The 25,949-nt window shown below is 39.2% G+C and overlaps 1 protein-coding gene across 2 annotated transcripts in view; it reads right to left on the minus strand.

Moving 5' to 3' along the window:
* The window catches only part of LOC150087219 (uncharacterized), an 89,066-nt gene that overhangs the window by 12,251 nt on the left and 50,866 nt on the right, over window positions 1-25,949 (minus strand). For both annotated transcript variants that reach the window (XM_090371083.1, XM_090371084.1), the window contains exons 2-6: window positions 24,055-24,662; window positions 11,094-12,946; window positions 1,930-2,091; window positions 878-988; window positions 214-385 (exon numbers count right to left, since the gene is read on the minus strand). In XM_090371083.1, coding sequence (XP_090227209.1) covers window positions 214-385; window positions 878-988; window positions 1,930-2,091; window positions 11,094-12,946; window positions 24,055-24,556 — 2,800 coding nt within the window. In that variant the 5' untranslated portion in view covers window positions 24,557-24,662. The remainder of the gene's footprint in view (window positions 1-213; window positions 386-877; window positions 989-1,929; window positions 2,092-11,093; window positions 12,947-24,054; window positions 24,663-25,949) is intronic.

The raw sequence follows: 25,949 nt of genomic DNA on the forward strand, positions 1-25,949 counted from the left end.
TGCATGTCTGAACTCGCATTGTAGAGGCATTATAATGAAATACCATTAAACAACAGACCAGAATGTCATTGTAAGGCATACCTGTACATAAAATTAAATAAGATTTACTCATTTAATGTCTTGTGTTGGAATGGAATCCTGCTCTTTTTCTTGTGAAATTTAACTACTATATCTCATGTAAATGCAGCTAATGCGCACGACAGAAAATATTACCTGGATAATAGTCAGAGGATGAACCAGGATGAGAACCTCTAGGTGACCTTCCTAGTCCACTATCTGTTCTTTCTGGTGGAGAGGAACTATCGTTATATGTTACTGGCCTGATAGCCTGGATAGTCAGACATTCGCTTAAAATTTCTGGATCGATGTCTCCTACTGGTCGTAGCTAGATAACAAAATTACTAGTAAGTGCAAATGTAGGAAAATAATAGTTCTTTGATTATTATATTTTTATCTTTTCTGTTTATCAACATCACTTCTGTATACAGGGCGATTCTGAAAAGGTGGATATAAACTTAGGGATGAATTCTTAAGCTTAAGCAAGCATGCAGGAAAATTGGATTCCTAAAACGTATTTCAAAGAATCTAAAAAGTTATAAATTTTGTTTCCTATTCGTCCAATTTTAATGAAATTTGAGACAGCTCGACAAATCTTTCTGAAAGAGGAAAATATAAAATTTTATGAGACTCCAATCACTAGGAATCGTGTTATTGCATGTGTACAAACGGACGGACATAGTAAATGCAACAGGCGCTTTACGCATATATGCTAAGGTGCCTAATAAAGGTTAAATTTTATAGCTAAGTGGGGTGAAAATAGTTTTAAAACAAATTTAATTTACAAATTAAATTACCTTTTCAAAGATCAGTTTATTACCTTTTTCCTCGCAGGATCACTTTTTCCTGTGTGATTTTTAAGATGCTTCCGCAATGAGCTTGGATCTGTATACCTTTTCGTACATCCGGATACCTGGCAGGCGTAGGGTTTCTGTAAATAAAGGAATTATACAAATTTAATTTTATATAAATATAAGCAAATGGAATTTTATGGTGTCATTAACTACTGAAGTATTATAATAGCGTAATATTATAAAGTTTGTCTAAATTGTTACTTTTTTGAAATTACTTTATTAACAATAAAGTAATTTCAAAAAAGTAACAATTTAGACAAAGCGTAATAGCTTTGCGATCGGAAGGAAGTAAATTATTAACTACTTCCGGGGAAACTATTTCCCCGGAAGTAGTTTCACTTGAAAAGAAGACGTCGAGGGTATTATTCCCGCGTGTCGGATTTGTTTCGTAATATGTTAGGTTATATTTAGACATTATATTTAAATGATTACTTGTGTTTCTCTCCTTTGGCCCATTGGAGAGGAATATGTGTGGAGGGTTCAGATGGCTTCTTATACAATCGTGAAGGTAGAGGACGAGATATTTTCAAACAAATCATGTAACAGACAATCCCGATTGGATTGTGGATAATAGAAGATTGTGCGGGTGGTGAAAGATAAAGAACGATTATGAGCAATAAGGAATTGCGGGCATTTTTTATTAAAAGAAATAAACCCACAAGAGTAGAAAAATATCCCGATATAATTAGTTTACTAGTTTTGTTGTGTAGAACCAAGATCCTACTGCCTGTGCTGCTCCTGTCTCGTCTAATGATATTGCAACGGTGGGACCTTGATAAGTTCATCGGGAATGCGATCCACCCGTAGTGTGGTTGATTGCTGTATACTGTAGTTAGTCGCATTAATCAGATTATGAACCGAAGAAGTATTTTTTTTTAAGTTGCGTATTAATTTTATCGTAATTTGGGAATATATTTTCATTTTGTTTATGCCAATAATATAATCGTGTCACTAATTATTCGCGCACTGAATATAATAGCGAATAAAATTAGCAATTAACCATATATTTCAAACTTACTGTGTCCTGATGAGTCCTCTGGTGTTTGGCACGGTCTGAAGAATTACTGAATGTCTTCGTACATCCGATATGTTGGCAGACATAAGGCCGCTCTCCTGTATGGGATCGTAAGTGAATCTTCAAGTTTTCGAGTCGAGAAAATGCTTTTGTGCATCCTTCAAACTGCAAAGTTAAAAGTATCGCCATTTATTTCGGATAATACAACTGAGTTGCTACTACAGCGCGGAACAATATTGTATCGTAAACATCCTTATTGTTCTCGAGACTATTTACATTAAAAAACCAAGAGTAAGTATGTAACCAAGAGAATATGTATCTGCATATAAACTGACTACACGAAGAATGTAAGCCGGTGATACGGCTATAAAACAGGCTGCACAAACATACTTGCTACTAAGCGCTCGCTTTTGCTTACTAGTTCATGTTCTTTGTTAAAAAGTTTATCAAGTTGAGCACCTCACGCTCAAGACCTTAGTGGACATGGACACCTGAGCTGAGTACAAGCTTCAAAATCAAGCAGGCTCTGCACAGGCAGGCTCTGTAGCAAAATCAAGCAGGCTCTGTAGTCGTTTGAAAAATGAAACTCACTCTAACACAAAATTGCGATGATAGTAGCCTATGAGAACAACCGGTGGGTGGAGCTTTCGCCAGGCTCTCGCCTGGTAGAATTGCATTCTCCCAGGCGAGAGCTCACTTCATTCTTCAGTCAAGCAATATCTAGATAATACACAGGAGCCATTCTACACGAATCACTATACTGAACCAATTTAATGACTTAAAACTTCAGGAATATCTGGCTCGTATAGCCCGATTCTTAAGAAACTCCCCAGCTCGATCATTCGGCAGATCTTCTTTGTGCAATAATTATCACAAAGCAGTAACTAATAAACGCCACTAATTTCTTTTCGCCCTCTGGTATGGCTGTGACTGCTGGCATTTCACATTTCACGATCAAGTCCAAAGCACCTCACCTTTCTCATCGAGCTGCTTTTCTGTTTTCAAGAAATGCCTGGCTCAACATTTTTTCCCCACACTAATGGAATCCTATACGATGGCCCCACCTGCGCAAGAACTGTAGGGCGCGTCTACCATGCCAATTCTGGCCTATCTCCAGCTTGTCATGTCTCTGCTAAAATTATGGAAACGAACCAGTTACAATGACACAGCAAATTCTTCCACATCAGGTAGCTAGGATCCGTTAACCGAATTCTAGTCCAGTTAACTGAATATCCTATCCTTCAGGCTTGTGTGTTTATTGTAGGGTTTTAGGCGCATCCATATATATTCTCCGATACCTACTGATCAGCGATTTGGGGTTTAGTCGCCCCTCCAATATTATTTAATTCGTTTTAACATCGTACAAATTAGTGTATTGCATCAGATTTGTACGTAGCCATAAAAAAGAAAAAGTGTGCATAAAGTGGCAAAATTATAAATCAAAGCTCATATTCTGAACCCCTTTACAACGAGTTTCCTACTCATCCGCTTCGATTAAGTAACCCTTTCCAAGTAAAGAAGTGTGTTGTTGCTTACTCTTACTGTCCGGCCTCGTGAAATGTGATCCTGAATTCATGTGCACATGCCCAAGGCGACAGGTTCGATTTGCTTAGAAACGGTGGTTAAACGTGCGAGTATTTTAAACGCTGTTCAAAAGTGTACTTATACGAGGCGTGATCATTTAATTCGCGGACTGGTGCAAGATCTTATCTTAATTGTCATCATCCGAATCTTCTGTGAATTTCTCCTTCTCGAAATACTACCCATTGAACTTTACACACGTTCGCCACAGTCGTACGCATGCATTAAATGCTTCTTGCAAGCCGTTTTCTGAAAGAATGCAAAGTGGCTCTGCGACATCTTGTATCGAATGTGAAACGCTTGCCTTTCGATGCTTTCTTCAGACGTAGAAACAGGAAGAAATCACACGGGTCTAAGTCCGCTGAATAAGGAGGATGTCGAAGAACTCGGCACCTCTGGCAGTGACCATCGCCTGCACAATACGGGCAGCCTTATGGGGCCTGGCATTGATTTGATGGAAAGCCTTCACACCGGAAAGTTCGGTCACACAGCAATATGGCCGTCCTACCAAGGCACTCATTACCACACGCTTCATTCGTCTCTTTAACTGTTTCCGATGCATTTAAGCCTCTTCTGACATATTTTTTTTAAATCTGCCCATACATTTCAATGATGTTTGCATCGAAGTTGTTTGCGGCCATCTTAAAATAACTCTCTGAAGCATTTCCTGATTGATAGACGCCGCAAACTTTTTGACTTTTCCAGCAGTTACTAAATATCAAATTGCTATCGATTAAAATTTCCTCAATATAAACAATAGGCGTACTTGCTCTTCTGAGTTGCATTATTTGTGGCAAATGCCTTGTCCTTTTAAGTATAATTTCATTTTTTTTTCATCAAACGCGTTTTCTTTTGCTTGATTTTTTTTTAAAGAAAATCCGATTTCATGAAAAATAAATTTTAAAAGTAAAATTTATTTTCTCTTTCAGAACTGTAATTAATTTAGGTGTTGTTGGAACTCTTTTATCATTTATGCGAAAGTCTTAGACAGTTTGCCTTATAACTTCTCGATCGAATTTGTCCACGGAAGATACGCTACAGCTTGTTTTAGTTATGGAATATACAATTAGGAAATGGAATATCCAAAAAGCAATCAGTTTTGATTGCTTTTTTTTGATATTCCATTTGGAGTTTGTGCTTAACGCTATTCCTCTCATTCTTCTATCGCTCACGAGTAAAGTGGCGAAATTTATGTCTATTGATAAGAAGCAATTGTTTTTTGCTTTCACTAAGCGTGAATTTTATTGATATTTAAGAATTACGTAAAAACTAAAAAAAAAAAAAAAAAAACAAATCAGAAAAATATGGTGATACAACGATAATAAAAGTACCTGAAACAATACTGAACTTTTAAAAAAAAAATACGGCCATTTTCACACCGTGGTTGAGTTAGTTGGTCTCAGGCGAGAAAGGGCAAGGTTTTTTTTTTTCCCAGAATTGCGAGTGTTTTCGTTCACCAATATAGGCAAACCAGTCAGAGAACAGACGAAAATTATGGACATAATGCGCATGGGCAAAAGAGTGTCCTCTCGGGTAACCATAATAAAAGAGTTTGCAATAAATCACGAATAAAGTCGTTAATCGTATTTAGCACTCACGCGGGCTTGAACAACGGTCCACCCAAAGAGCATGTGCTACTGAACTCGCGCTCCTGACTACTCAAGGTTCGTCAGGCTTAATACTAGGTTTATCATGTGATACATAGTAAATGATGATTAAAAAAAAAAAAGAAAAAAAAAGCAACTGATCAGGATCTGGAGACGATGAACGACGTGCTTGGCAACAATATTACTAAAAACTAACAGTATCACTAATTGCTAATGCTCCAATGCTCTTCATATTGGAGGATAGCGGACTTCATATTGGAGTAGATGCGTTGCTGTGGACGAGCTCGAAGTTAATGTTTTTTTTTTAAGTTTCCGGTTCTGATCCGGCTCTGGCGGTGCCATACTGATGATATGTTTGCTGTCTCTCCACGAGGTGGGGACCTGTAATTGTGTGTTATCTTAATTCCCTTTCCGCCCTTATCCCAATCTTCGCTACCGACACAGGAAAGGCATTCCTGCCTTTATGCTTGACACGGAACTCTCCTTAAGTACAGATGATAAAAGAGAGAAAGCTCGATGCTTAAATGAGCTTATTAATATGTGGTAGACCAGATGGGACACCTTGGCCGTGGGGGTGGTGAGCAGAAATTTTCTCCCAGATGTGACCTTTGTTATGTCCAAAAAGACTAGTGTCTGGTTTTCCCTCAGTCTTGAATCCTCGTTTCTTATAACTGGGCATGGATCACTTAATGAAAGACTTCACCAACTTGGACTTATAAATACTAACTTGTGCTTTTGTGGACAGAGCGAAAATTGGCACCACTTAATATTTGAATGTGACCAGTATCAAGAATACCGAGACCACCTCAAGAACAAGATTCCTGATTTATCCCCAGACCAGGTCCATCAACTTATCAGCACCTCAACTAACCTCGCTGCCTTCCAAGCCTTTGCTACAGACCTCTTTGCCCGGCAGAAGTCTGATTGCAAACCATCAACAAACTAACGCCAACTAACCCTCTCTTTCATTGTTTATTTCTTTTTTTTATATATAAATGCACCACGAGAGAACTTTTTTTCCCTCTTCTTTTTGTTTATTTTTTCCCTTTCTTATTTTTCTTTTCTTTTCTTCTTTTTTTGTTTTCCCGTTTTTTTCTTTTTCTCTTTTGTTTTTGTCTGTTTTTTTTTCTTTTTTTCTCTTTTTATTATTTTTTAATACACCACGAAAACCTTTTTTTTATTATAAATACACCACGGGAACTTTGTTTTTTTATTTATTTTCTCCTCTGGAGTGGGCCCCGGAGGAATCTGGCCCACCTTTTGGCAACATCAGGTGGGTCACATCTCAAATTGAGACACTACGAGCACAATTGGGACTGGCCCACCTTCCTGTGGTGTGGACGAGTACCCATAATCATCTGTCCAAGTGACTGATACTTCTGGGTAGCCAAGTGGCCAGAACATAACAACAGAACACACACACAAACCGACGTCACACACATATCTGGCCCATTTGTAGTGATACTGTTCTTCACAGAGATACGAGGCGGATTTGAACCGACGTTCTAGGAGCTGCCCTTTACAAAAACACATGTTCATCCCTTTCTTTGCTTTCACAAAGTTTATTTGTTATTTATTTCCCTCTCCCATCCACACTTTCATCTTTTTCCGAAGAACATTAGGAAAGAATGACTAACTATACCAATTTCCAATGAATATTGCTAAAGGAGTCATGATTATGAGTGTTACATTAAAGTGCTCGAATTGCAATTAAACATCGTTACATTATGTTGTTCACATGTAAGGTATTGTACATTAAGTTGTCCAGAGTGCAAGATATTGTAAACTAAACTTCCCGGACTACATTGGCGAATATGCCAGGAGGTTGGAAGATAGTATCCATGAACGTGAGGAAGCCATTGGTACTGTCACTTTTGGTCTTTCCGCCGTGGCTGCACATTACTGGACCGAACAATATGATCAGCTTGACTCCTGCAGTAGCATTGAAGTTATTGATCGGTTGCACTATTTTCGTGGCTCGAGGCACTCCACGTTTTTATTGTGGACAATTTTAATCATAATAAAAGTATGTGCGCCGATCCTGTTGGAGTCCGCTGTCATCCAATATGAGAAGCCCTGGTGCACTCAGAATATTGTTGTTAACGCATGTCGGGTATTACCATTTGATCTTGACTACTTCCGGTTTTTTTTTTTTTTTTTTTTTTTGAGAGTTCTGCTTTACGCTCTATCATGACAGACCTGCTGTTTATGTAGTACAGTATTGTGTCATGCACTAGTTAGCTGACAAAGATGCGCCTTGCTTTAAAGGTTCTCATTTATGTTTGTGATTTAAATTAATTTTATCCTCGCTTGTATTCCACGATTTTAAATTATTTTATTCTGCGCGCTATGCATTTCCACATTTAGACCCCAGTGGTTGAGTCAATGCTTAGTTGGCAGTTTGCCAATACGCAATTTTAGAGGTGATTAAAACGAGTGAAAGGAAATGTGGAGCGTGCAGTGCCGATTTGAACAGTGCACCAAACTTGAATGAAAAAGTTATTAATCTGTTTTCAACAAATAAAAGCCGAAGAATGGATTTTATTTTAAAATAAAATTTCGAGATCACCCAAGTCTGTTAATGGTAAGCGTCCAGTTAAAGTTTTGTAGTATTTTTAACTCGCTTATTATCAATGTCTACGTGTCTTAAAACCGAGGCAATTTATTTTAACTTTAAGAAGCAGCAGCACCCCCCTCCCCCCATACATCAGAGTTGCGAGCCGACCCTGGATATTACAGAGAATTTCTATCGATCTGATTAAATTTAGAAATAGTTTCTTTATAAAGATTCAAATACGAAATTTCATGAAAGCTTCTTCACGTGGAATCGGGTTGTTACACGTGGACGGACGGACGGACAGATGTGGTAATTAAAAATGACCACTAACGTTTTATTTACTCTGTTTTTTGAGTACTAGTAGATGACCTCTTCTGGCGTGTGACTAACATTTCTCGCTTTCCTTTTCTTTTCTTTATTTTATTATTATTATTATCCGATACAAGGTGAAAACTGCTTTAAGTTTGAAATGTTTATTTTATTTATTTATTATTTTCATAAAATCTCTTTTTTGTTACCAGAAACGCTTAATTAGGATACCAAAACAAAGTTCTTGTAAAAGTTAAGTATTCGCTGTAAGCGAAAATGGCGCCCAGCCTTGTTGAGTTGCAGATAAAATTAGTTTTTAAGGCCTATCTATCTTCCTTTAGTTGCTCATTTACGTCAGCAAACATGAAGTTCACTAACACAAGGCACGAAAATAGATAACACGAATTTGTGTTTAAGTGTGCTAAGCTATTAGGCTCAAGAACTTACAATGAAGTCTATCTGTGGGGTGTTTAACAGTTGGTAATTGTATGATTTTACGTCGTGCGTTCATTATCCAGTGGCTTTCTTTTTAAAGAAGTATCTATTTAATTAGAAATGTAGTTCCTCGGAAGAGCATTTCAGATTCACAATCATTAAATCTCTCTGCAATAGTCTGACACTTAATAAGCACCGCCTGCAATATAGATATGATCACGTGCTTTACCGAATTAAAATGATAATTTAATTGTTTTCTTTTTCTGTGATTAATAGAAATGAAAAGTAAATAACTAATTATATTTAGTAATTGCCATTTTAATTAATAATTGATTTACTAATAATATATAAAAGTAATTTTGTGCTGCACCTATTTCCCAGTGTAATTAATATTCACTTCACTTTTTATAATGCTTTGTCTACAGCGGTGAAAAGAAACACGTCTCGCAGCGCTGACATTTAATAAATTAAAAATCGTATTATACTGTCAACGCTTTCGTAATGCATTTACTTATTTCTCCTTTGAATTTAAGAGTTGATATATAATACGTGGGTACTCCCGGTGGAGTATAAATTCACGAAGAGGAAGTCATGCTTGACTATTCTGGTTTATTACTGGGGTGGGTTGGATGCCAGAAACAACTTTGACATTATTTATTTATATTTTTGCAAAGTTTTTGACACAGACCCTCGTGAGAGTTTATTGTATTGCTAGCATATTCTTAGGTGGATCGAGGGCTAGCTGAAGAACAGGAGACAAAGAATAGTTATACATGAGTATTCTTCAGAGTGGGCCCCTCAAGGATCGATAGTGGGAGCACCTCTTGTTCTCTACCCCCTCTTTAATGATATTAACGAAAGATCACAGCAAATGCTGTTAACCTTTGCTTTTAAAAGCTGAGCAAACACCCACATTTACATTACTATTAAAATAAAGACTGTTGGTGAATGCTAGCATGTGAAAATATGCATCCCTTTAGTAATTGCAACTGTAATATTCTTAAAATATTCAAAATTTGTAACCTTTTCTATTTTCTGTTTCCCCAACATGGTCTGATGATGGGTATCAGTAAGATACCCGAAAGGTCACTTTAATATACACTGAGTGATCGCTGAATTATGACCACCCCTATGAAAACTGAATGCGACCTGTTGACCACGTGAGGTACGAGAGTGCGGAGTTAGTCGACCTACGTAGCGTAGATAAGGTGTCAGTGGTTCAGTAGGTAGTAAAATTCGGAGCGTGATGGGTAAAAGGAAGGATTTCTCTGACTTTGATAAAGGACAGATTGTGAGTGCCCAACGAGCTGGTGCCTCGATTTTCCAAACGGCTGAAGTGGTGGGGTGTTCGAGAGCCGCCGTAGCTAAAGTGTAACAGGACGGCGTCAAAAAGGTCAAACAACGATCCGACAGCAAAACTGCAAAGGTCAGCGAAAGGTTGATGTTAGAGGTGAGTGCCGGGTCCGACCACTCGAACAGGCGCAGCACTGTTGAAGAGTTGACTACCCAATACAACATGGACTAACCCGGAACAATATCTGGCATGACCATGCGTCGCACGCTTGCACGTATGGGCTATACCAGCAGACGACCCCTACGGCACCCTCTCCTAACCAAGGGTCATCGGCGTAAAAGACTCGCCTGGTGCAAAGAGCATGCAAGCTGGACGTTCGAAGACTGGAAGATGAGTCACGTTATTTACTCCACACCGTGGATGGTCGTGTACGGATTTGGCGTCAACAACATGAGTCTCTTCATCTATCGTGCATGGTATCAAAAGTGCAGGTCGGTGGAGGCGGTTGTATGGTGTGGAGCGTGTTTCCCTGGCAGGAACCTGGACCCCTGGTGCATATGGAAAACGTATCAGTGGTCTCCGCTATTGTCAACTGCTTGATGAATGTATACACCCCGCTATGTTACACTTTTTCCCGAATGGCGATGGTATCTTCCAAGATGGCAATGCGCCGAGCCATCGGGCACTTGATGTGCAGGAATGGTTTGATGAGCACAGTTCTGACTTCCAGCATATTGATTGGCCTCCGAACTGCCCCCCCCCACCCCGATATCAATCCCATAAAGCACTTGTGGGACACTATGGAAAGGCATATCAGGCGTCTGGATACCAAATCACCTCCATACCTGCATTGCTGACTGCATTACACACAGCTTGGTTGGCCATACCTCCCAAAAGCTTCCGACATCTTGTTGAATCAATGCCATGTCGGATAGCTGCTGTACCGAGGGCAAAAGGAGGACCTACGAAGTATTAGGAAGGTGGTCATAATTCAGTGATCACTCAGTGTATAGTAATGTAGACGAACAGCCTAATAAACTGTATTATTAATTTCAATTAGTATAAGAGTGGTATTAATATAATAATAACCTTAATGGAAAAGAACTACGTATATTTTCTTTAATATATCTTTTTATAATAGTTTCTTAAGCGTATAGTCTTTTATAATACTTAGCCGTATCCCCCCACCTCCTTTATTTTTTAATTTTTCATCTTAGAATCAAGTGCTTGGAATAATCTCTACTTCGAAGAAACTTGTTAAGTTATTAACAAAAATGAACTGAATAGATTAAGAGCTTTATGTATTTGCGGTATATAATTTTTCTGACAACAATTTTTATTTAATTATACCTAAAGAGAAGAAAATATCGATGTAATATCTTACCGTACATTTGTTGGGTTTCTCTCCCGAGTGGACCCTCATATGTATGTGCAGTTTGTATTTGGCGTTGAATGGACGGAATCTTCTAGGACATCCCTGCCAATAACAGGTAAAATCTTCCCCCTTCCTCTGTTCTATGTGGGCTTTTTCTATATGTTGCACTAAATCGTCCTGCTCTTGGAAGGTGGTGCTGCAATCTATCCATTGGCACTGAAAAGGTCTTCCTGCCAGCTCACTGTCCGTGCAGTCACCCAAGCGTTCACCCTCCGAACTTTCAAAACTGGAATAATTGGACGGTTGACTACTGTCGGATGAACTCTTTTTCTTTTGAAAGTTTAACTTCCTGGCCATGTGTTGGTCGTAGGAAGGAGGTGGGCGATTGGGGGGAGGCGGAATAGGTGCGGGAGGAAATAACAATGGAGGTGGAGGTGGAAGCGGAGATTGGGTTGATACGTACATGCAAGATTCGTGAAACTGTTCTGTTTTTTGGTTAAGTAGCTGCATATTTCTCCGCGCAGTTGGGGACACGACGGAAAGAGAGTCGCTGGACGTGACATCGCCCAAGGTGCCTTCTTCCAAAGCTTGCATGTCTTGATAGACCAAAATATTGCTCGTTAGATCCGGAAACTCTTCTTTATTTTCTCTCCCGCTGGCTACCGAAAGACAGGAAACATTTGTTTGTGGGGTGTACGAGATGCTCATTCGGTGAGAGGAAGATGCCGAACCGGATCGAGGACTGCTGCTACTATTTCTAGCCGATAAGTGACCGTAACACCCTGCTCTTTCACCCGGAGCCGGTGACATACTTGACGAAGAACTCCGAGAACCATTAAAGCAAGCTATTAAAGACGTGGGTGACATTCTGATGATTGCATTTAAATCGAGCCCTTCTGCCGAAAGCGGAGAAATAGACAGGGCCCGCTTATTTCTAGAACCTCTACCAGAGTGGCTCGATCTGGCTGAATTTCGTGGGCTGGCAAAAGTAGAAGCGTTTGAAGAGATCTCTGCACAGGGCATAGACAATGGTGACATAGAAGGATGCACTAATCCGTAATTTGTAAAAGCACCAGTTGTGGAGAAATCGGAATTGGTGAATTCAACTAATGAGGTAGAACTGTTCATCACAGGTGGAAGTATTGGGTATTTATTCCACACGTGATCTTGTTTCGTACTGTATGATGTGATCTCCCCCGCATTACCGTTGGTAGTTGTTACTGGAAACGTGTGAAGTTCAGAGGTTACGGGAAATTCTTGATTGCTGTAAGGAGTTTGTTCGGGTACAAGAATGGAAGAGGCCAGCTGTCCAATGGATGGATTTATATCGGACAAGTTCGAAGAGTCTCCATTAGATGATGCGGAGGTAACTCTCGCTATTAATGATTGGGGTGCGGCGCTGAAGAGTGGATCAGTTGAGGCGACTGCTAAAATGGAATCTATGACTTCTTCGTGTGTAGGAAAGTTGCCACTATTTTGACAGAGTGATGATAGAGACGGTCCGTTTGTACGTACCGCGCTGCAGTCTAAAGGAACGTTAATGTTCACAAATGAATTCGGATTTTGACTCGAAAATATATGGATGTTCCTGTTGCACGAGGAAACTTTATTTGATTCTGGCTGAGATGCAACGTAAGGAGAGGTAACAGAAACTGGAGACAAGACGGAACACGGACTTGTGACATCAGTTAGCGTTTGAGCCGATGAAGAATTACTGTCAGACGGAGGAGATAGGATGTCCAGATGCGTTGGAGGAAAAGACTGAGTCCTGACTGGTTGCGTTATCGATTCCCCACAAGGCTGGCCGTGTATTGGATACCCGAGCTGATTATGTTCCCTGGAGACTAGATTTGGCGATGGGACTGTCAAAAAATAATAGAAAAATACTGATATTATTAACTGCCAGATAAAATATCGTGAAATGTAATCACACACAATTGTAAAACAAAAATATGATCTTGCGCGAGTAGTTAAGGAATGACTCGAGGAACTTTTGTAGGCTTTTTTCACTCCGTGGCTAAGTTCTTCAGTCTCACGTGACAATAACAGCTCCTTCCCCCAGGAAACTTCCTGTTTTGTTCTTGGTTTTTTTTTTCATGCAACACAACACACAAACCGATATGTGGTACTTCTCGGATAGCCCTAATATATAAAGAAAGGATTTATGATATATGACAGTTTTGACTGTTATATGAAACATGACATGAGAAGTATGAGTAACTCCACTATAAGAAAAAGATGTAGGCATGAAAAGCAAATAGAAAAGTGTAAAGAAATTGGGGACTTGGATAAAAATCATGACGATAACAGAATGTGCAGGAACATAAAAGAAATGCAGCAGAAGGGAAGAAGTGTCACGGGAGGAGTTAAAGATAAGAATGGTAAACAATTATATGAAGAAAAAGACATTATGGAAAGATAGAAGGAATGTGAGGGAAAAGCTGTATGAAGACACATATACGAGGGAATTGGAAATCCTGGAAGGGAAGCTGGGTTACTAATTATGGGGGAAGAATTAGAAGAACCAATAAAGAGAATAAAAAAATTGAAAGAGTTGCAGAAGTGGATAACATTCTTATAAAATTCAGGAATATGAAGGAGAAGCTTTGGAGACATTTACAGAACTTGTAGTAGTAGTAATAGCAAAACAGGCAAACGGATTAGAGAACTCACGCAATTTACAGACAATAAATAAATGGGTATATGTAAGAAATTACGGGTGGCCCTAAAATAATAGTTTGAAGTTTTTTGAATGTGAATAGTAGTACAGGTATGTGATGCAAGATTATGTAGCACCAGCCAAAAAAAAAAAAAAAAAAAAAAAACCCATTTCACACATCCATTCCCTCTAAACGTCTGAAAGGCAAATTTCCGCACATCTATCCTACAACCGTCTTTCCTCAATTTGAATTTTTGCCCACTCAAATTCGTAAACTGAGGAATAATCCCATCAGAATTGACCCTGCTCAACCCATTCAAGGCCTTATACACCTCAATCAGATCACCTCGCAGGTCCCTACTCCAGACGTTGAAATTTACAGAACTTAAGCCTTTTTGGTAAGAGGATCCCTTCGCTTCCCTCACCAATCTTGTTGGCCATCTCTATACTCGATCAAGCAACTCTACATCTTAAAATGAGGCCTCCAGACCTGTACGCAATACTCAATGCGTGACCATTGCCTTATACAAAGGGATAATTACCTCCTTTTCCCTGCTAGTAAAATTCCTGTATATCATTAACAATATCCATAACCTGCGCTGGCAGCCTGTCTGCATTGCTCAAAAAACTTCATATCTGACTGCACAATTACTCCCAGGTCTTTTTCATTTTCTACCACCTTAAGTGTAGTACCACACAGTTGGTACGTTTCTCTGGGGTTACTTCTACTCATATGCAATACTTTGCATTTGTCAATGTTAAACTTCAGTTGCCACTTCTCAGCCCATATGCCCAACTTTTCTAGATTCTGTTGCAGTAGCACACTACCATTTACTGTCATTAAAAACCCTGCCAACTTTTGTATCATCTGGATACTTGGACATTAATCCTGATATACCTTCATCAATATCATTGATAAATATACAAAACAACAGTGGGCCCAACACCGAACCCTAGGGGACTCCAATAACAACATTAGTTCACGAAGAGCAGCGTCCATTGTTGCAACTTTCCCTTAATATCACACTGCTCCAATGTGTACAGTAGTCTTCCATGCGCAACAGTATCAAAAGCTTTCCTGAAATCCAAGTATATGATATCAAAATTATTTTTTTCATCCAGTTCCTTTGGTACCACATCATAATATCCTATCAAATTTGTCAGACAAGACTTTCCCTTAACAAACCCATGCTGTGTCTGAATTATTGCTGCTGTCTTGTCTAGATGATCCTGCAATGCATCTTTAACCAGCGACTCCATTATTTTACCAGGAACAGAAGTTAAACTAACTGGTCTGTAATTTCTCGTGTCACCCTTCAATCCCCCTTTGTGAATTGGGGATACATGTGCACATCTCCAGTCCGTGGGAACCTCCCCTGAGTCCAAGGATGCGCTCATAATTATGGCTAAGGGTTTGCGTACTTCCTTTACCGCCTCCTTCAATATAACTGGATAGATCCCATCCACCCCAGACGCCTTTCTTATGTTTAATTTCAACAATTTCTTCTCCACTTTTCTCTCAGTTATTACTGAGAGCAAAGCGGAGTATTAACGAACGAAATCATTAAGCTGCCTGTTAGAGTTTAATAATGTTCTGTCCTACACTTCCGTACAGAATTCCTTATTTGTGAATGTAGATGCAGAATACTCATTAAGTTTGTCATCAACCGTCGAACCATCGATATCAAGTGGACCAATTTGATTCATCCCCTTCCTTTTAGAGTTTAAATAAGTAAAGAAATCTATGCTCTTTTTCTTAGCATCTTTTGCCAAAGATTTCTCGTAATCTGCCTTCGCTTGCCTAACCTCCTTTGTGGCCTGATTACAGACTAGCTTATATCTGCCACAGGCTTCTGTGTCGCGTGTTAATTTATATGCATCCCATGAATGATATTTACATTGACAGGAGTTGAGGGAAAGGATTTAAGAATTATGAGAAACTATGCCAAAAACAAAAGGCGGTTTTCAGAATAAATAACAGAATGACAGAATGGTAAAACCAAAATGACTTCCATTTCAAGCAGAAGCAGTGAAGCTCAGTGTTTTGGCTAATTATCATATATGCATAATTTGCATGTTGTCTGCTCCATGTCCGTCCGTCCGTCTGTCCGCATGTGTCAACACGATTACCAGTGGATAGATTTTCATGATTTATATTTGGGCCTTTCACTGAGACTCTACTGACTTGGTTATCGTGCCAGAGTATAAACAGAAAATTTATTTATTTGTCGAGACATTCCTGATTTCATTAAAATGGAACCAACAGAAACATTGAATGAATGGACGATGTGACAGATGTGCGGAAACAAACTTTTCTCTGTTCTCTCATAAAAGTCGTTGTTTTGCTATTTTTTTGTTATAAATCATGAATTATTACTATTTGTTAACCTTCTTGAAATGTAACCCACTGCTTACATTAACTAACTTGTTAAATTTAGCCTTGTCAGTTCCTTCCTTCGATATGGCACCTATATTAATAGAGTTGCCTTATATTACATTAGTTTTTGGCGCTATTAAGTGCCAAAGCAACTAATTCTTTGAAACGTGAATATGTGTTTGTAATTGCGTGTATTCTTCGGTCGGTTTACTGTTTGCTGGATGAAAAACCCGAGTTTCTGGGAAAAAATGGCATGACTCCCTTCCTGAGATCGACTGACTCAGCCATTTTATAAAAAAAGCCATCGATGTACGTAATTGTACCTAATATGGAAGTCCCGCTGTATATATTAGAATCCGCGTTACAATTAGTTGCACTCTAAACGATTTCTGTTGCATAATCATTTTTACTTGCGCTCGTGGAATGAACCATTAGGTGGTACGCCATCGTTTAGTAAATTTAATTTCTTGGCACGCAGTTTGCTGAACGAGCATCCTGGCACGAACTGAAAGAATGTAAAAAGAATTTTCATTAGAGCATTTATTTCCTCCTACGTGCATATTTCGCAAACTTTTCACTCGCGTCACGTATATCACGGCTTTTCTTAACATAAATTTGTATAGCCATTTCCAAAAAAACAAGGCTTTTTACAATCTGTTATTAAGCTCTTCTTATTAGGAAAGTTAAAAATATTGTATATGGAGACAACTTTTATCGTCTCGTCTATTATAAAAAAACATTTTAAATAAAAGATAAATTTATGCCAATACCGTTCTGTAACTCAAATGCACTTTGCAGAATACATCTCCAGGCTTTCTCCACAATCACTCAACTGACTTGTTTAACTTCAAACTGATAAGGAAGGATTAAAACTGATAACGTTTTGAATAGGCCCGTGTGGACATTAGACTGCAGAAATGCGCATCCACAGTTTTGAACTGAGGTGTTTCTCGATTATTATCCTCAAGCCACTAAGAGCTTGTATTGCCATTTGAAAGTTTGTTGAAAATACACGATGTCCCATAAATCTCCCATAGCATAACACTCATCTCCCCATTGGGGGGTGATGAGTGTTATGCTGCTTGAAAGAAACTAGATGGTTCCCAGAGCCTGATGAACTCCAGGCAGGTGTCGAGTCCATGTGGTGTGAGATGACTAGTAGTAAAAGAAAGATGATATTGGGTTACGAACCAAGCATTTCCGAAGAGTATGGTGATGATCTCTTTAGGCAATATAAGTGCAAGAGCGAGTGGCTTAGTACGGACTGCTTTAATTTCCCTCTTATAGATTAGAAATCGTGGACAGGCAGTGCACATAGTAGTTTCTTGAATTAGCTAGATAGTTGCTGTTTAGATAAACACGTTATAGAAAGCACAAAGGAGTCAAATCAAAGGAGGTCGAGTTTTCAGGTCAAAGGATCCAAGCAGTATCGAAAATATGAAAGTTCAGGAACCGGTAGCGGAGAATGATCGTGATGTTATATAAAATGGGTGGTATTCAAAGACTTTTCGGTGGTGAAAGGAAAAGGTCAGGACTTTAATTACAAGAAAAAGAATTACAACGAAGTGAGGTGTTTCTTGAGCTATTACTTAAGTTATTACTATATGCTGATTGATAGTAATTTATCATGAGAAATGTGTAACGGATTTATCCTAGAGTCCATAAAGGCCAGCAGTCACAGGGGCATATTACGCCTCACACGGTTCTGCGTAATATGCCCCTGTGACTGCTGGCCTTTCTGAAGGTAATCTGCTAGCAACATTCCATCAGTATCCTAAAAAGCCGATGCCATCACCTTTCCAGCAGAAGGAATCGACTTGGCTTCTTTGGAAGGTTAGAAGAGTTGCTTCCCCTGTTTGAACTGCTAATTAGTTTCTGACTAAAAGTGATGGACAGGCATGGTCACAAACCTTGCAAGGAAATTTGCTGGATCTGCTTGAAAACAATGCAAATGTTTACTTTCCTTTTGCGTTTTTTGATTTGCTGTCAACAACTTTGGGACTCATCGTGCTGACTCCTTTTTCATAGCGAGAACCTTTGTTATTATGTGGTACACGCATTGAGGTGAGATGCCATGACGCTGTAATATACCGAACTGTCACTCATCACCAGATCATGCGCAATGTCAACAAGTTCTGGCGTGATGGGTGTTGCACGTCTTTCACAGCGTGGATCAGCTTACGACTTCTTCCTTCGTTTTAAATTCTGCTTCCCGCTTTTAATCATGCAATAGGAATGTTATAACCATATCCTCATGTATTGTCTTCGGTGTTAGTCCCTTTTTCTCCCAAATATTGGATGGCTGCACGGTGACTGATGTTTTTCCATCTTTTCTCATTCACACAACTTTGTTCCCATTCACACAGTTCACAGAAACCTGTAATTAAAAAAGACTAACGTTATTGAAACGTCATGCAGTTTGGTGGGTTACTATTTGGAGTGTTACTACATTAAATACAAAAATCGTTGACATTGTACGTGGTACAGTGTCAACCTTTCATGCTCAGGCCACGAACTTTTCAAACCCCACCTCCCTCGTATATATTTTAGTGTTGTCTTAGGAGTCTTTCCCACCCTATAATTGGACAAAAACAGGAGAGAGAGTACTGTATATTAGAGTGATGTAAATTATCTTCATATTAGACAGTGTTATTTCCAAACTTTGGCAAGGACTGCCTAATACAATAAACGAACTAATAATTATTATGTACTCCCTTTATAGCTTTTAAATGACTAAGAAGAGAGCTAACGATGATGAACGATGATGTTTAACATCACATAGAAATTTTATGTCTGGAACAAAAGAAAACAATTTTATTCTTCGATATGGTTCGACATTCAATGTATTTATATATAATTAATACGTAGTACCGAATTCCGTCACCGCGAGCGCCAGCGACTTGCATTTCAAAAATGGCTACTTTCATAGGTCGGTGGATTGGTCGACCAGGGCCTTTAGCATGGCCACCTCGTTCCCCAGATTTGACACCGCTAGACTTCTTTTTCTATGGGGTTTCATTAAAGATCGGGTGTTTGTTCCATTCTTACCTACCCATCTTGCCGAGCTCAAAACTGAAATCACCACCGCAGTTACAGAAGTTACGCTGGATATGTTACGTCGCGTTTGAGAGGAAATTGAGTTCAGATGGTATATAAGCTTACTACCTTGCATCAATTTGCTACTGATAATACCAACGTACGTGGAGGAACTTGTTCATTGGATTCATCGATGTAATAACAAGTAGTACGTTATTTGGCCTTGAGAACAACACCTAAGCATTTAGTCAAACAGCTAGGACTCCATTAGGTGCCGAAAGAGTTCAACAGAGATTCCGGTCCATGTGTACTCGATCACATCATGCAGTTTCTTGAGATTGAACCGCGGTGGATCCCCCCTCCCGCGAAGCTTATTTCACGTTATTTCGCAGATGTTCATTCGAGTTGGTCCAATGACTGAGCAGAGCAAGAAAGTACGATAACATCAGCAACAAAATTCTCGAACCATTTCTCAACGTTCTGTGTCTTGTGATATGGTACGTTATCATGCTGGAAGGAACTGTTATCAGGTGGATAAGCTGTGACGATTAATAGTTGCTTATGATAAGCTGTGACCATTAAGAGGTTCACTTGATCGGAAAAATACCCAAGTAGGCTATAACATTCAGATGTTGATCCACCAGTATCAGGGGACCTAACATTTGCCACGAAAACCTTTCACATTTCCACCAGCAGGTTGCAGTGTTGACATTTGGTGTGATGGGTCCATTAATTCACTTTGCTCTTGTCATACTCTGTGGTCCTACCATTAGTATGGAACAGTTGAACCAGGATTCGTTTCACCGTGACCTTTCTCGAATGTACCAATGTTAAGTGTTCCTGTTCCCGTTGTATCCGTAGCTGCATGATTTTAGCGGATAGGAATGAGCCCGATGAGGTCAGGTCGTATTCAGCTGTACCTTAGGTAGAACCGTCTTTTCCATTAGACCCTTTAGGCACTGTAGTTAGAGACTACGAAAATACAGGCTCGAAAAAATATAATTCAACGATTTTATTCCAATAATAAAATTCTACGAAGTAATTTTTAACCAGCGATTTCTAAGGTAAATTCTTTCTTTGTCTTGTTCTCTTAGCAAAATCATTAACAACGTCAGCAAAGACGTTGATAATGATTTTGCTATTAAAATGACGAGTACCTAAAGCCTACGAACACCAAATGATAGCCCTGCTCCAACTGACAGGGTCAGACGCATTGTACCTTCGGATCTACTCCTTTGCACTGCGTTGTAATTTGATTGATTGTGGCCTGTCTGTTAGACTATAGGATTCATCTCGCCTTCCGTTGGCTTCTCACAAAAAGTTGTCTCCGGACCCAGATCTGTCTGTCTGTCTCTTGGTTGCATGTTTTCTGGATGTGGGACCATTCTTGGTAAATTGTAGACACCGTTGGGCACGGACATCCAGACAAAGCGTCTGCTTTCATGACACTTACACCAGCACGTTTGGCATCTTACCACGCTCAACGTCACTTAGCTCGCGGTTGGCTGTTCTCTCGCAAATATCCATCGGTATCTGATTACTCGCTGTACACAGATTGGTACAGGCCCATGTGGAACGATCGATCCTTTAGAGTTTAGACGATTGAGGTGTACCCAGTAAACTAGTCGCTTAATATATATAGTTAAATATGAGCTATCCGTGCCTTTTATGAAAATATACGCTTCGTCCTTTAATATTTTTTAAAGCTTACAAATAAATTCAGAAGCATGCTCTTTATCAGCTGCTTTAGATAACAGATCGAAATTGTAAGTTGAAAAAGAGCCAGACACACTTTTAAAGATCTACTTATAAATTAAGAATCCTCGAATTCTCAATTTATTAAGGTTGGTTGGATTAGGTGTACCGTCAGTTAATGTTGCCAGTTTTGATGTTCTAAGAAGTTCAGCATCTTCCCATCGACACGAAGACACCGACTTAAAAAATGGGATAATAAACATCCGTAAATAAAAACATATCGGATGACCTAATGCTGAATCAAGCTGTAAAACTTCCAACTAAAATTCTGAACTCTGTCCAAGTTCTTTTCGGTATCCACAATGGCGGTGACCTTGGTTGGTACCTCGCCCTATATAATAAGTCCGTATATCATCCCCACATCCTTTTGGTGGTTGGCAGAAAGTGCACGTGGTCAAAACACTCCAAAAATATTCTGTTGCTGCGCGGTTTAAACGCGGTAACCGTAAACCGAGATGCCGTTTCCGAAAGAAAATATTCGGCGGATGTCACGGGGATGACAACAGAGCTCGGTGTCAACAGAAGATGGCGCCACGGATGGACAGTTTGTCGCCATTCAGCTAGAACCACCCACAGTTTCTGTCATCGTTACTGAGAATAACCGATACCTATAATCAAGAGGAGGATTCTCGCAGTACCATCCTTTCACATCCACCTGGATTGAGTCTTATCTGTTATTTTCTTGCTCGTTTGCGAAGGAATCTTACGCTACTCTCAAAAGCAATGTTTGCAAAAAATATTATTCATTTATTTATTTTATTTTTTAAAATAAATAAATAAAATCTGCCTTGAACCACATATAATTATTTATTTCTGTTTTTCCTAGCCACGATATCATTATTTGGCATCGTTCCATTAGGCTGATGAAACTTGTAATCCTCCTTAATTAGTTTAATATTATTATATAAAGTCACAGTATTTATATAATAAAATTTTATAAAGCACAGTTTATGAACTGCAACGAAAAATCCATTTCAGTAGGTTGTAAATTCATAATTACTTAGCTGGAGCCAGGTTTAAGCTGGTTGAAACTGCTAATCGTGGGTCCTGTTAGGTATGTATGTATATAAAGCGCCAAACCAACCAATTATGAGGCGTCAGTATATGGTGTCTGCAATTGCGTGTGCAGTTGCAATTATTGCTAATCTTCAGTCGGTTGTTTTTGCTGGAAGAAAAACCCGAGTTTCCAGGAGGGGGAAAAAACAAAACTCTCTCTCTTGAGACCAATTAATTCAGTCAGGTTGTGAAAAAAAGCCTATAAAAATGTCTCGTTAATCGGGATTCGAACCCATGCCTTTTTTATCCGGGGGGATGAAATTGGGGAGGACAGATTATAACCACATTGCTACTCGTAAAAGCACGGGTCCCACTTTCCAGGTAGGAAACGTAGGATTATTATTATTATTACTTCATCAATATATAATTTTTAAAATAATTAAAATTCATGAAAGTATTCATTAATAATAAATTCGTTTATTAACTAAATCTATAAATTAGTTATTAGTTATTAAACTTTCGTTATAGCGCATTTCAAGGGGTTTAACAAAGATCTTTTTTTTATTTTTTATAAATATTTTGGTGATTAAAAATTTTTTTTAGCTTTTTTGCAACTTAATGCACAATTCTTGCTTTTTTGGCACCTTCAGTCTTTCTTTACATGCTGTTAGAAAAGAATGAAATTTTTTTAAAAAAAGATTGTATTAAACATGGGTATTGCTGTATGAATTTAATATTAACATAATAATAATAATAAATATCATTAATTTATTGATGTCATGTTCAGCGCACACACAAACGTATTGATTACTGTATAAACATACAGTGGCGGACAAAAAAAACTGCATCACTTGTGAATTTTGCAAAGAATGTGTTTTGCGCTGCATTGTGGGTTTCAGAAATGTTCCAAATGCATTTGTTAGATGGGATATATATATCTCTATGAATGAAATCCAATAAAAAGACTCCACCTGACATACCTAATTGCCTTAAATATCTTTCCAAAGGATAAAATGCGTAATTAATGGAAATATGAGAAATCATGACAACCAAACATATATTTTATTGCATTTATGTGTACAAACTGAAATGACAAGTTAATGTAACAGTACTATGTACTGTAAATCAGCAAAATAAGTCCTCAATATTTTGTTGTTCCTCCTCGAGCTGCAATTACAGCCTTGCAACGATCTGGCATAGAGTTAATCACCTTCTGGATATACGGTTGCCCAATTTCGTGGTACCATATCCATGCAATGCTCTCCTGCAGCTCAGCTCTCTTACTTGTTGGCTTCTTCTGAGCAATTTTAGACGACATTATGTACCAGCAATTTTCAATATAGTTCAAATCTAGGCTGTTGCTTGGACAGTCCAACACTGTAGTGCCAGCATTTCTGAGGTATGACTGCACCTTAAGGGACAAAAAAATTGGTGTATGTTTTAAGCCTTGTGAGACAAGAAGACAAACTCATCATTAAATCTAAATAGCATAAAACGTACCAATTTTGCTGTGTGGAAAGGTGCTGAGTCCTGTTGAAAAATTCAATTTTGGACGTCTGTGTGGTGATCCCTAATAACGGGTTTCAAGCACTCCTCCAAGATAGCAGTGTAAGTTTCTGCATTCACCGTTCAGTTAATAAACTTAATTCGCCCCCACCCCTGTGCTTGTTATGCATCCCCAGACCATCTGATCAGCGCGGAACTTTACAGTCGGTGTCATGCAGTGAGGATGGTATGCCTCCGATTTTGACTTCTGACATATCGCTTCCCATTCGAGCCATGCAGGTTGAATTTCGATTCGTCACAAAAGATGACGGTGTCCCATTGCTCTTTTGTCCATGAAACATGCGTTTTAGCCCAAGAAGTCGCTTCTTCCTCATTTGTTGGGCCAACAAAGGCTTTTGATGCGAATAATAACACATGCCGTGTTAATGTGGAAGCTTGAAGCAGCTGTAGTCTGTCATGGGCTGCCAGATCTCTAGTCCTGAATACTTTAAAAGAAAACGTTCTTGAGACTCGTGCTTTAGGGGAAGCAAAAGAGAGAGAGAGGGAGGGGGACGCTTTAGCTTCTCTGCTGACGGACAACAATATTATGAATAGATATATCATAGATAAGTTAGATAAATTAGGAAGGAAAACTGCCTTACCTGATTTTGTGGAAGGTGAAAAAAGAAGAGGAGGCATGAAATATCCTACCGCGAGATTTTCATATCCCGTTAAAAATTCTGGTTGAGAAAAATGTCCCCCATTTGGAGCTACCACAGTCCTGTGAATTTTTTCACTCGCTTGTTTACTTTTAATATCATTGTTCAGAAAGTCATCTAATGCAGTTGGTTGTGTAAATGGGATTACAGAATTCACCGCACTATCGCTCACATTGTTCCCTACAAAGGATGGCACTGGGGGAAGTTTCGGTGTCATCCGTGACTGGATTGCGGAAGATGGGCGAGAAATTACGCTTCCCAAGGTGGAAGTAACGGGCGAAGCCTGAAATGAGATGTGGGCTGTGGGGAGTTGGTCTGTTCTGTGTACCGCAGAAAGGGCCCTTTGTACAAATTCTGGCATTGCAGAGGTACTGGAATCCTGGATAGTCCTCATGTTTTGAGATGGAAGTGGAACATTCTTTGGATTTGTAACTGTCTGTGCCATAATACGAGCACTTGAATATCAGATACATTCACACCTAGTTCGCAAATCGTTTATCCTCCTCATCATGAATAGCTGAATCTTTCTTTTGTTTATTGGTGCCTTCATTCTGAAAGTAAAATTGGAAAATAAATTAGTACATTTAATTTAATGCCGTTAATTTAATTAATGTTATTAACTCAGAAAACAGTTTAAAACTGCCCTTTTTTAAACACTGCTCGTCATTAAAATTGCCTCACTTTTTGAGCACAAAGTAGGGTAATTGATGGTAATTCAATGTAGTCAAGAAATAATTAAGTTTGCGTATCAAATCGGCAGTATTTACTTATGAAAACGCGGTGCATGTGACTATGAACTATGGCTTCCAAGAAGGGCGTTACAAATCTGCCGAAAGTTGCGGCATTGAGTCGAAAAGGCGGCTAATGAATGTCTTGATGAACATTGGGTCATACTTCTTGTATTTATGCTTGTGCTGTGAGTTTGGCAACAGTGGCGGTGTTATAGTGGCATAATGTTTTGTGGAAGGCGCCACCGGTGTTTCCCACATCTGCGCCATTGTACTCTCTGAAGAAGTACAGAATTTCTGTAAAAGCCAGAGAAAGAAGGCGTCCTCCAGATGATGGAAGTAGAAAGGGAATGAAAGTTGGAACCCTTGACCTGGGGAGCCCATCCACCCAGGGGCAAAGAAAGAAAAAGATTGCAGGGTAAGAGTTACCCTGCAAAGAAGTGCCATATGGCATTTTAACACCCGAAGGCGTTTGTACCACCTGACCCACCTTCCAGTATACAGATGCAAAGTCATCCCACAACCGAAGGTGTCAACAGGGTTTGAAGTTAATCCTATCCCAGATGGGGTTTGCAGCGTATCGTACCCCGGCAGAGGCACTAGTTTATTCTACCCTATAGGGATTTCCAGTGCGTTTAGGTGGATTCCCCTTGTACTACTGTCAAACTGTTGCCTAGGAGATTTATTAATACGTCCGAGTTGGAAGGTTGATTGAGCAGACTCGGTAAGGGCATGATAGTAGAGCTCATCTTGCAGAAATAGATGTTCCTGATGGTGGGTGCAGGTTTCCGTGTGTTTTTGTGATCAGTCTTGTCCTGTAATCCTCATAATAAGGACAGTAGTACTCGTACATTATGCTTTCAGGTTGTCTGCATGGGCAAAGTGGGTTTCGTTCGATGCCCAGATCTGTTAATTTTTTCCTGAAGGGTCCTTATCCAGTAAGTAAGAATGCTACTTGGAGGCCCGGTGAAAACCAGAGACTTAAGGTATGTTTGGGCAACAGCAGGTAGGAAAAGTTTGATAATAGCTCCTTTGCTTGTGTTATCCCATACGTATTGCCAAATTTCGACGAGTTTGTTTGCAATACGTTTTCTCTCTCTTTTGGGATCG

This window comes from Mastigoproctus giganteus, chromosome 4, assembly GCF_048544385.1.
Source record: "Mastigoproctus giganteus isolate SK-2022 chromosome 4, ASM4854438v1, whole genome shotgun sequence".
In the NCBI taxonomy this organism is placed as follows: Eukaryota; Metazoa; Arthropoda; class Arachnida; order Uropygi; family Thelyphonidae; genus Mastigoproctus; species Mastigoproctus giganteus.